We start from the raw sequence: 13,175 nt of genomic DNA, 5'->3' as shown, positions 1-13,175 counted from the left end.
ATGAGGTAATTGTTCTCATCTAATTTCACAGAAAATGTTTGATTCAGGGAGGGGAGGGTGGGATTAATGTGAGTGTTTGGAGCTACATCACTGTCGGAGATGTTTTGGTCGGAGGTGTTTTGGTTTCCCTCATTCCGACTAGTTGAGACCTGGGAAGATTCATGAATATGAGCCATGGCTCTGGTACCATGTAAAGTAGAGAGAAAATAGAGGGTTTGTTGTAGAAGAAAAATGTATATTGAATATGCAGCTCAACCATTTACAGTTACATAATTTGAGCTTTATACTCAATGGTAAATGGACACCTGGACACTAGGTAATGACCAAGCCTAACAATAATTACATACCACTGATATGTACATTAACAACTAATACTACTTATCAATTATTTACCATTATTCTCACTTACATTCTACGAACGTGATAATAGGTGTCATAAGTCATAAATAGTCATCATCCCAAGTGAATCACATAAAACTTATTCAAAGAGCAACAAGGAGAGAAACACACAACACACCAACAGGTTGACTCTCCTCTCCCTACAATTACAAATAAGAATAATGGTTTCCCTAAATTTGACCACCGCCATAACTCTCCGACCGCCGGAACTCACAGACGGCGCCGGAATTCGCTCAAACTCCGTCAGGTTCCCTCCGGCGAGTAAGAAGCCCATCTCGATTTCCTTTGCCGCCGCGTCAGTGGATACGATTCCTTCCCAGCCCGAAATCGAACTCGAATTCATAGGGGTGAGTAGTAGTACATTAAGCATTAATTTCGTTGACGACCATGAATGGATTAATAACGTAATTCAAAAAAGAGAAAGAAAAAGAAATTGGTAGCAATGTTTGTTTGGGTTTGGGTTTGGGTTTGGGATGAAAAATTGAGACTGATGATGGTTGTGGTGTTGGATTGTGTTACGGTGAGGGGGCAGCCGAAGCCAGGAAACGACGGGTCGTATCCGGTAGAGAGGGCCAAAGCGATTAGTGGAGAGAAATTGCTGAGGAACATAATGGCAGATAACAAGATTGAACTTTACGCCACGTATGTAAGTATTTCACCACATCACCACTTCGCATCCACGTGGCCTCTGCCTCACGCATCTAATCACATCACATACATTAACCATTGTTTATTTACGTGAATTATTAAATTTTTTCCAATTATTTATAGAATAATTAATAACAGAAAATAGATTTTTTTTTTAGCTTTGTAAAATGATTTTCTAGACAGTGAATGTGTTTAGATGTTTATGGAATATCATTTTACAAAAAAATTATTTAAAAAAAAAAATTCTACTAACAAAATAAAAGTTATACCTTCATATAATGTATTGTTAATTTATAATTAATTTTTGTTAATAGTATTTTCAAATACTTAAAATTATATATATAGTAAATTCGTAATAAAGAGAATGAATGGTAAGTGTATATCTTAGTGTGTTTTTATTATTACTTATTTTTAATCTTTTGGTATATTTATATAATTATATGTTTTCGTTGCTAACAATTTTTTCGGGGTAAATTATGAATCTAATATATATTAGTGAATAAAACAAATTTGTCTTCTTCTTTTTCTTTTTTTTTTTGGACCAATTTTAAGAGTGAATCGCAAGGAGGAGAGAAATGGAAGATTAATAATGTCACTTTTGTGTTTTAATTGGAGGTTTTATTGTTTTGGCTTGTGAAATATAGTCCCAACTCATTTTGTACATAATCAAAATGTAACAAACTTGACACCCAAGAACCTCTTTTTTTTGGGGTCTCAGTATATTTTCTTATCTTTCAATTGTCGCATACTAGCATCCAAAGTACTTATCTTTTGTTAGTTTGAACACATGATTCAAAATTGAATTGTGTAAAAATATTGATAAGAAAACCTTAACCTAATATCATTGAGGGCTAAGTAGTGTTCTATTCTGTTTTATAATAGGGTAAGAATACATGAATATTTGCATCTATTACTAAAATTATGCAGCTTTATATATAGATAAAAATATTTACTTGTAAGCAATAATATATAAATTTATTTATATGAAAAGAGGGAAATATACATGGTTATTTTAGTCTGTGATTGTTATTTAGGTGATTAATTTTATATTTAATTGTGATGAATATAAACGTTTTTTTACTTAGCATTTATGAGGATATATTATACTTTTCTTTAGGGTAAAGGAGAAGTGTAAATATATCTTTTTAGCAGGATAGACATATCATGCTCGTACTTACCTATTGACAACCATAGCTAAGTTTGAGACATTTAAACTTTAGAGCCAAAATGAGACATAAAAGTTTGCTTGCTAGGCTGTAAATGTAGTAAAAGAGGTCTTTATAGGGCAATAGTTGGAGAGCACATATTTCACTTCCATGGTAACCATTAACTGTTATTCCTAAATTCAAGAAAAAGGCATACTCATCATCATTGTGTATAAAATAATGGATATCTTTCTAAAACTTCATTTAAATTTGAATCAAATTATACGTATATGTACATTATTTTTTAATGGCTTACACTTTACATCTAGTGCTAGTAAAGTGGAACACCACGTTGCAAATAGTGAAACATAAATTGTTTGCTTTTAAAGAGCATTACCATCTTTAACAGGGGAAAGTGATGAACTGTGGTGGTGGTGGAAGCTGTGGAACTTGTATAGTAGAGGTAAGAGTAATTGTGCTTATGACTTTCTCTTATTTTTATTTATTATTTATTTAGTTTTACTCTGAAACATGTTACAACTTTAGTTTTCAAAAGTTGGAAGGTGTAAAACTAAGTAGTGGCCAAATCATTATTACTTGACTATCTTTCCTGTCTGTTGATGCAGATTATTGATGGGAAGGATCTTTTAAATGAAAGAACCAACACTGAACTCAAATATTTGAAAAAGGTAAGCTTAATCAACCAATTTACATATTTCTTCTGAAAATTGTAATTAAAATGGTGTAGAGTAAGTAAACAAATATGGGACATTCCCTGTTCTTTTCTTTTTTTCCCTTAATTGAAATTTAGCACTTAAAATTGGTCATCCATTTTGACGTTGGTTAATATTACACAGAAACCCGAATCGTGGCGGCTTGCTTGTCAAACTATTGTGGGAAATAAAGAGAATTCTGGAAAGGTATACAGAAATGTTATGTTCTTTGTGGATTGATCAACTAAAAAAATCAAGGAATTTGTTCTATATTTAATTGTTTTATTCTTTACTCCATGGCTGTTGCCAACAGGTTGTGGTTCAGAGGATACCCCAGTGGAAGAAGTGAATGAGATTACCATGTTTTTAATCAATTCATTTTATTGAAAAAATAGAAAAAAAACCATGACACAGAGCTCTGATGCTTGCTCACATATGCCACTGGCCACTTCTTCGTCTTTCTACATTCTAGAACATAGAACTAGATTTATAATGTCATTTAAGTACAATTGTAAGAATTTCAAGTAACTGTAACTTGGAAGTTACTTAGCTGTGAGGATCAGAAAGAATAATACATTTGCTTGCTGTTATGCTCTCATTGAAAGTTGCATTATAACACCCAACACCTTGTTCAACAATATCCTTACTTTCTCGCTTCCTCCACCATACCATATGTAACAAGTTCTTCCAAGCCTTTCCTGAGCCTCTTTGCAGCAACATGACAACTCTCTAGAGTTACCGCTCCAAACGTGATCCGGATGCATCCAGACACGCCACAAGCGCTTCCAGGGAGAACCACCACACTATGTCTATGAGCGAGCCAGCAAACAACTTCAAAATCGTCGTTCAAGTACTTTTCAGGGAGCCTGGCCCATAGGTATATAGCTCCTTCACCTCCTGTCACTGCATCTTTTCCTAGTGGTGTAAGAGCCTCAATAAGTAGTTCTTTGTTTTTGCCAAGGCTTTTAACATTGTTTTTGATCCATTCATCCCCAGCTTCTAAGCAGTAGAGTGCTAGATACTGCGATATTATCGGAGCACAGATGGCTACATTGTCCTGAACCTTGAGAAGCTGAGTTCTTAGAGCCTTTGCCTCAGACGGGTAAGCTATCTGAAAAGAATCAAGTAAAATTTATATGATATTTACAAGATAAGTAAAAATAAAATGGACTAATAATAGAATAAAAAACCAATTGTGTACATATCCAACTCGCCATCCCATCATTCCATATGCTTTTGAGAAAGAAAATAGATTGATAATATGATTCCCCTCTAGACAACAGTGCTTTAGACCATCATACACGAAGTGCCTGAAAAAATAGGCGATTCAGCCGAGTAAAATAGTTAAGTAAAACCATCACTAAAAACCTTTGTAGTTTAATTTTATTGAGACTAAGAAAAAAATATATTGATAAATCGTACATAGCTTCTTTATCATATTATTTAGAAAAATTTGCGGCAAAACTCATTAAATAATTCAAAAGATTGCACTTAAATTACTAATTAGTTTTTTTTGTGGCAAAAGTTAAGAAGTTGTCTGAAATATTGCAGATAAGGTATTAAGTAGTTTTTTAGGCAACAAAAATCATTAACTAGTCTAAAATGTTGCATTTAAGTCACTAAGTAGTTGTTTTTGTTGCAAAAGTCACATTTTACACAAATTTTATCTTAATTTTAATTAATCAACAAATGTCTAAAAATATATATTCATAAAATTAATATAATAAATGAAATCTCTTTTAAAAATAATATTATTCAATATTAGTTAAATTAAATTTTAGAAAATAATACAATTGAATCAAAACTTAGTTTATTTAAAATTAAATAATTTTTCATATTATAACTTTTGATTTTTTTTATTTATAAAATAAATTTCAAATAACTTTTCAATGTTAGAATTATATATTTTTATTTTTTTATTAATTAATTAAAATTGAGATAAAATTAGTATAAATTATGATTTTTGCAACTAAAAAACTACTTAGTGACTTAAGTGTAATATTTTAAATTACTTACTAACTTTTGCCACCAAAAAATATATTTAATGGTTTAAGTATAACATTTTAGTCTACTTATTAACTATTGCCGCCAAAAAAGCTACTTAGTGACTTAAATACAACTTTTCAGACTACTTAATAATCTTCGCCGCAAATTTTCCTATTCTTTAAAATACATCATCAAATTTCACTTTTTTTTTTTTAAAAAAAAAATTACATAGTAAACTTATACAATACACCATATATAAGATTTTTTTTCATATCATTTAAATATTAGTTTTAAAAAAAATTATTCATTTCTTTTCCTTTTCTTTTTTGGTTGGAAAATTTATTTGAGGACAAGAAGGAAATAAAAATCAATTAATGTTATATTATTTTATATAATATAATGTTTAGATTAAATAATGTGTGTTTGTCACATAATATTGAGAGTTACAAAAATTAAACAAGTGTGTATGTTCTATTGTGTAATATATTTTTGGAGTTACAAAATTAGTTACTAATTTGTAACTTCCAAAAAATCACCCAATAATGTGTAGAAGAGTTACACATTTCAAATATTGAATTTCATAAAGCCATAATGTGATATGGTGTTGAATATATGTTTTTAACTTCTATTAGATGTATGGAGGTTACAAAATCATGTGTGAAAGATATTAGGGCGTTTTGAGAAAAGGTGCAAAATTGAGACATTATTACAGCCTCCACGCCACAGGCTGACAGCCAAATACTCCTATTTTGCTCTTTGATCAAATTGAACAACTTAAGTAACTTCTAAATCTTTATTTTAATTCCATAAACACCCAATTAAACATTGGTAACAGTCAAAGGGTTGCTAGAATTTAAAATTCATATGGTGTCTCAAAACTCTATAAATAGAGACAATTTGGTCAATTGTGAATATAATTTTTTCATCCATTTTAGCACTTAGCTGAAAAACAAAAATCTTGATAACTCCAAAGTTATTTATAAATTTGAGAGTCTCTTAGTCCTCAGAAAATAGGAGAAAATAAGGTTTTGGACAAAGGTTTCAAACATTGTTCAAGTCTAGTGATTCACACTACTCTTCACTTGAGGTGGTGTGAGTGTTAGAGTGTTCTTCATAATTCTTATTATTCTTATTTCATTCTCTTGTTCTTCTTTGTTCTTATTTTATTTGTATCGTTATTATCTTGAGTTAGTAATCTCCTTCTCTTCTACTTCTTCATATATGTATTTTACTTGTATTTTGTGCATTAAATTTGTAACTTTATTTTAATTAATCCTATTTTCTGGTTTCTATATATGCCATTGAAATATATATTCTCTAACAATTAAAAAAATTACATGAATAATATTATGTAAATGTAGAAAGAATACGATAGTAAAATATAAAATATTTGTAAAATACAAAATCAAATGGAGTCATCTTTTAAGACTATTTCTGTATGTGTTCTAAAAATTTTATTTTATAATAACTATTGGGAATGCTCTTATTAATTTAATAATTAAATATTTATTATTTTTCTAAACAAGATTCATGAATCTATATATCTATCAATCTATCTATATAAATGAGAGTTATATGGAAGTAATGTGTGGCTTCCTATAATTAATAATATATTATTTTTTTTTTTTTTTATAATTTGTTGTTTTTCTATTTTTTTTATTTAACAAAAGAAATAATTAACAATTTAAAAAATCTTTATAATCTCACATGATTTACCAACAATTGTGGGGTTAAACTTATCTATATAAATGACAGCTATATGGAGGTGATGTAGCTTCCTAGAATCAATAATATATGATTTATCTATTTTCTCATAATTTGTTGTTTTTCTATTTATTTTTTTAGCATAAGAAATAATTAACAATTTAAAAAATCCATATAGTTCCACATGTTTTACAAACCATTGTGGGGTTAAACTTGTAGGCTATAAATAAATCATTTATTGACTTTAATTTGTAATTTGTCCAAATATTAATATTTTTTTTTTCTTATGATGATTGATTTAATTCAATATTATCCAAGAGTTATATTTTTTTTTAGTTTATCAAATTTATATTAATATTTAACATATTATTTATATTTATATATTTAATTTTGTAGAATATATTTTTATATATTAAAAATGTATATATATATATTTTTTTTTTATTACATTTTTAAAAAAAAAAAGTCATGTTCACAATCTTTGAAGCAGTATATAAAAGATTATATGGTGTGGTGATATTGAGTTCATTTGGAAAAAAAATAGACACTCTAACATGTTTATAAGTTCAAGATACTCAAGGAAATTAAGACCGTATAATATTGATTTTTTTTGTGTGTTATGATTTATCTTTTGTGCTAATCATATAAGATAAAAGAGAAAAAAAAAACGAAATCATGATATAGTTCCTCATATTTTTTATATAAGAATTAGAAAAAGTATTAGCAAATTGAAAAAAAAAATGATTATGAGACAGTTTTAAGTAATGATCTAATATATGTGTATATATATATAATTTCGAATGAATTACACAAACATATATAACATCTAAGAAAAATGAAAGAATTACTAAGTTTATACAAAAATTATAATTTTCTATCATTATAAAAAAAAATTCCTCTTCACATTATATTATTTTTTTTAATATTATAAATCTATATATTTATATAATATATTTTATATAAAGAAGAGCCCGATGATTTGTTTTCTTAGCTTTTCTTATTTTTTTAAATATTATTAATCTATTTATTTATATAAAGGCACCCTAAAATTGTTCTAAATCATTCTACCTATTTTCTTAGTTTTTCTCATTTTTATTCAACTTTTTCTAAAAACAATATATTTTTATTTTACTTTTTTTTAAATATAATAATAATAGTAATTAACTCTCTTTTATTTTATTTTATTTTAGTTTAGTTTCTAAAGATTTATCTATATATAATAATAAATTAATTATTATTAACTCTATTTGCTTGTATCTTAGTTTCTATCTATCTATATAAATATATATATATACATATATATAATGATAAATTAATTAACTAATTTAATTGTGAGATATTTAAGTGTTTTTTTAAATGAGATATTTTTTATAAAATATTATAATTAAAATGAAACGTGCATGCATATATAAATACTAGATACAAATAATGTGCAATGCACGATTCTGTAATTTTATTTATAAAATTTATTAATTATTTTTATTAAATTTATATTAATATCATATAAATTTCAAATAAATATCCTGTTTTAATAAAAAAAAAAATTTGAGTTTATGTTTGTTCTAATTTTTTAATTTGGAAGTGACAACAATAAATTATATATTATAGTTTAATGTAATATTAAATACTATATGTAGATTTTAAATTTAAGTTTCTTGCTAGTTTTTTTAAAAAAGTAATTTGTTGCTAATTGACAGTAGATTATATTATATGTTTAATATGATATTATTATAATAAACGAGTTTAAATTGAATTAAATTTTATTTAAGTTATAAAACGTATGATTTTATTATTTTTAAATAATTATCATTGTAAAATATCTAAAAAAAAATCTTATTTTAATTTCTTTAATTATTTATTATTTTTAAATAATTATCATTGTAAAATATCTCAAAAATATCATATTTTAATTTATTTACTTATTTATTATTTTTAAATAATTATCATGGTAAAATATCTCAAAAATATTATATTTTAATTTTTTTAATTATTTATTTTATTTAAGTTTAAGTATTGTTTACAAACTACCGCAAAATATAAGAATATTCTTTTAAATTTAATATTAAAAAAATAAAAAACTGTTAAAACCAAGAATTTATGTTATCTATACACTTATTATATAGAAGAGATATATATTCATATTTTGAACGTTTTGACAAAACACGATGTCCAAAAATTAATGTTTTTAAAATAAATGGTCCAATCGGGTAATCGGCTAAAACAGAAGGTTCAAAATGGTGTGAACTCTTACCCAAAACATATTATATATATAATTTGCTTTTTTATAAAGAATTTTGAACATTTTGAATACATACATGGTCCAAATGTTAATTTTAAAATATAAAAGTTCAAAATAGATAATCGATCAAAATAGAGTGTTCAAATAATTAATCTATCTATTCATATTTTTAACTTTTTGACAAAATATGAGGTGTAAAAGTTAATTTTTTAAAAATAAAAGGTAATCGGCCAAAATAACTCTTGCACAAAATATAAATTTCTTTATACATAATTTAGATTTTTTATAAAAAAAAAATCATGCAAAATGTATAATAATAATAAATATATTAATAAAATTATACGTACATCAATTATATATATCACATAATATTGATTTAATTTGAAATTATAACAAAATAAAATTTTAAATTTCTTATACATTTTAAATTCGTTATTATTCATCTTATTTATACAAAATTTCCTCTTAAAAATATGCTAAACCTATATGCCAATAAGACTCGAAATGAATTGAAAATGACATTGTTGTCATCGATTGAAAGAAAAAAAAAAGATCTTTGAGTGAGAGAAAAAATGTTGAAGATGTGAGTCGAAAATAATACTTTTTTCGTATTTTATGTATATGGTAAATTATGTACTTAAAAGATCCGAAAAATACATTATTTTTTGTATTAAGCAAGCATATTAATTTCATACGTACATTAGTCTAAGTTGGGACAAAAATTTATTATTTAATTAGTGTTGAACATCTGTGGAAACTTTTAGTGTACGGACATGGTTTAAAAGGATGAGATATAGATATAGAAAAGTAATATATAGATATAGCATATTAACCTATATGCTCCATTGCAAAAAAAAAAGAAAGAGTGTAAGATACTTACTCGTATGCATTATCAATTACAAGCCAAGATCCAGCCCTTTGGCAAATATCTGAAATTCGCTATTTTAGGAAAACAAATAAAACATGAAAAAGAAATTAGATAACTGAAATCTAGCAGGAATAGATGCATGATATACTAGTATGAAGAAAGGTGAAAACGTAATTACTTTATTATTACAAAAGTAATTACACTAACATTTGAATATAATATTTAACCACAACACACTCTAAATACTTAAACATTTTATTTTGAATACTCACTTAGACTCATATTTTTAAAATACCCAAGGTCCTATTTATACTTCTCAAAATCGGTTGCAATGGCCGACTTTAACAGGCTAGAAAACTAAAGCAATTAATTGATTATGGGCTTGGCCCAGAGACTAGAACGATCTTGTATCACTACTAAAAGCTTCTTGAAACTTTAATGGACATGTATTCTTAGACTTGAAAAGAAATGGATGTGCTAGAAACATCTACAGGCGGTGGTGAATCTTTAAAACGAACCTTTAGAAGAGGCTCTGAAATGCATTTCCCTGATGGGTTTCCTGGATTTACTAAAGAAACAAGCTTTGGTGTAGGTTTTGTTTCACAAAGTGTTCTCTCTAACCAATCTAGAATAGAGAATAACACAAAAACAAAACAAAGTATTTAGTGTACAATTCATCATAAGAATGGAACTTGTTATTGTTACTATCTTTTTCTATAACAATAACAGTATTATTAGGTATCAAACCTGCATCTGGATCAAGTGTTTTGGGATCACTTGGACCTATCAATATGTTAGTGATGCCTGTCATATTGAAAGACATGTGTGCATTGAAGAAGTATGGTGCAAACAGTACTACAGAGTCTGTTACATCACATAGTGTTAGCACAAGGTTTAGAAATCCCTGTGCACATCATCAAAGAATAAAATCTCAGTCTCACTTTAATTGTATCTATGTATACAAGACCAAAGACTTGAGTAACAAACATAATAACTACAAAATTAAAAATTAAAAAAAAAATGTACCTGATTTGAACCTGATGTAACCATAACTGAAGATTTCAACAATTTATTCTTCTCTTGCACCTGCATGTCCAATTTCGAAACCAGAAATGATATCAGATAATAATTTCCTCATAAGTATTTTCCTAGAGCATTTTAATGTTATTAGAGCATCTCCAAGGGCCCTCTAAATGTAGGAAAATAGAGTATATTTGGAGTTATTATTATTATAATAGTTTGGAAAATAGGTAATTTGTACCTTTCTGGTTAATGCTTCCTTGAGCTGTGGAAGGCCTTCATGAGCTCCATACCTACTGGTTGATGGCTCCAATGCTATGTGTTTAACCTTTTCCAAAGCCTCTTCTGGTGGTTGCCAGTGCACTGTTCCCTGTATATCCCAGAAAAGAAAAATCACTGTAGATAGGAATCTACATAGTATTTATTCATAAGAGAACTGGGAATCAAACCTTAGCTAGAGGCATTGGATCTTCAACACTATTGGTCAACTCAAGTATCTGCAAACAACAGTACTAAAACTCTTAAACTAGTCCTTGGGTTAAATAAATACATTCATTATTATTCAAGGAACATATAATTAACCGTGAATGAAATCCTTTAGGGAAAAAGAAAAGAAAAAGAAAAAAAAAGAGAGTGTTAAATTACCTTAACCATGATTGGAAGATCAGTGTTGAGAGCCCGAGTGGCCAAGTTCCCATATTCCATTTTACCCACTTGAAAATGAGAAAAAAAAAATAATGGAGGAGAGCAAGCTTAATAGTTGATCTGGATATTCACAAATGTCCAAATCAATGCACTGTTCTCAAGAATCTAAAAGGAAAGAAGAATAAGAGAGAGAGAGAGAGGTCCTTTACCTTTATTGACTAATATATCTTCGAAATCTTATGCCCATATATATATATATATATATCACAAACAAGTCTTAAATCTTATATTAGATGTTGAAATTTAATTGCATACTGGGTCCTAATTAAAAAATACAATAATTATATTAAATATTTTAAAATAATATTAAATATTTTAAAATAATGATACTTTTTATTACTCTGTCAAAAGTATTCTTTTTTTTTATATATATTTTTAGTAAAATGTAAAAAAATAACATTATTTTAAAATTTTTAATTTACCTAGTATATATTTTAATTAACACTCAATATTAAACATACAATATAAAATTTCTCATTTTAAATTATTTTCACATGTAGGTACTAGGATGCTTGTCCAAGTTGTCATATTTATATATATATATATATATATTTTTTTTTTTTTTCTTTCTGGTCATCAACTTGATTCTTAAAAAATGTTAAGCTGGTGGTGGAGGAAATCTGAAATGAAATTGCTACAATATATTCAAATATTGATTAGTCTTAATAATTATACTTCGTACAAGAAAGTTTTATATTTTTCTTTTATAGAAAGTGAGTATGGTGAAAATAAACCAATACGTGTAACAGAAGATCTTGATTCACATTAAAATATAATTTTATTTATAACATGATTAATGTGTCAATTTTTTTTTGTTTTGTCAAACAAATAATTATTATCCCCTAAAAAAAAATTTATTATAATAAGAGTATAAAGACTCATTGTTAATATGTCATTATAAATACATTACCACGTGATTGTGTTATAAATTCAATTATGACAGGTATTGGCCCAATCAAGTAATTAGTATTATTATTATTACAACATTATTGTAATTTAAATATATAGCATCAAGCAGAACTAGTCGAATATTTTGTGAATTATTGAATAAATGTGGATAATAAACAATAGAAAGAGGCATATTTGAGAGGTTGGCATATAACTTGGAATAGTATTAGGTTTACTAGACCAGACCAGAGTTAATTTTGTAGACTCGCGGGTTAAGCCTGAAAAAAGTTGCCTTGGCCTTTCAAAAGAACTACTTTTTTGGGCTGAGTTGAGCTTTTAAAAGAGACATGTCGCGGACGATTTCTTTTCTGGACAACTACTCACCAAAACCCAAAAATATCAAAAGTGTTTGCTTTCAAAATTATTGAATCTACCATGTGATATGCCTTCTAGTGGATGTGAAGTAGGTAATTTACCATTTTGGTACATTGTGTTGTATTAGTGTAATATAAATTTTGATTTTCTTTTATCAATAATATTCATGTGGTAATCTCAAATGATACCTTGGCTCCCTTTTGGTAAACATATTTTTCTACTATTAATTGGTGGTAAAATTTCTTCATCTTTGTATTCTTATACACTAAACTCCAAATTCTTATTTTTTTTGCTAGTGAAACATTTCAATCTATTATTTCTTTAACAAATCTAAGCTGTCATTCATTCCAGTCACAGTAGACAATCTATATGTCAAATGATATATATGGCATGTTTCTATTAGTCCGCGTTATTTATTTATTTAAATATTGTAAAAGTTATTTAAAATTAATAAAAAAATTCAAAATAATTTAAAATAAAAAAAT

The 13,175-nt window shown here is 26.8% G+C and overlaps 2 protein-coding genes and 1 long non-coding RNA gene across 3 annotated transcripts; 2 read left to right on the top strand and 1 right to left on the bottom strand.

The window, feature by feature from the left end:
- The first annotated feature begins 457 nt into the window (after positions 1-457).
- Positions 458-3,503, top strand: LOC133803175 (photosynthetic NDH subunit of subcomplex B 3, chloroplastic). Its single transcript, XM_062241142.1, has 6 exons — positions 458-746; positions 932-1,045; positions 2,602-2,655; positions 2,819-2,881; positions 3,050-3,112; positions 3,219-3,503. Exons 1-6 carry the CDS (start codon positions 561-563, stop codon positions 3,252-3,254), a joined length of 516 nt encoding a protein of 171 aa, XP_062097126.1. The 5' UTR covers positions 458-560; the 3' UTR covers positions 3,255-3,503.
- LOC133803174 (aromatic aminotransferase ISS1-like) lies at positions 3,261-11,558 on the bottom strand. The gene is made up of 9 exons (XM_062241141.1): positions 11,368-11,558; positions 11,172-11,219; positions 10,964-11,092; positions 10,729-10,788; positions 10,450-10,606; positions 10,221-10,327; positions 9,715-9,773; positions 4,107-4,215; positions 3,261-4,016 (listed from the first exon to the last, which is right to left on the bottom strand). Exons 1-9 carry the CDS (start codon positions 11,425-11,427, stop codon positions 3,549-3,551), a joined length of 1,197 nt encoding a protein of 398 aa, XP_062097125.1. The 5' UTR covers positions 11,428-11,558; the 3' UTR covers positions 3,261-3,548.
- On the top strand, positions 3,605-4,107 carry LOC133803176 (uncharacterized). The gene is made up of 2 exons (XR_009877814.1): positions 3,605-3,782; positions 3,902-4,107. It is a non-coding gene; the product is annotated as an uncharacterized LOC133803176 (long non-coding RNA).
- Positions 11,559-13,175: the final 1,617 nt, after the last annotated feature.

This window comes from Humulus lupulus, chromosome X (assembly GCF_963169125.1).
Source record: "Humulus lupulus chromosome X, drHumLupu1.1, whole genome shotgun sequence".
NCBI lineage: Eukaryota > Viridiplantae > Streptophyta > Magnoliopsida > Rosales > Cannabaceae > Humulus > Humulus lupulus.
The sequence above is the reverse complement of the archived record's forward strand: the minus strand, read 5'-3'. Positions and strand labels throughout refer to the sequence as shown.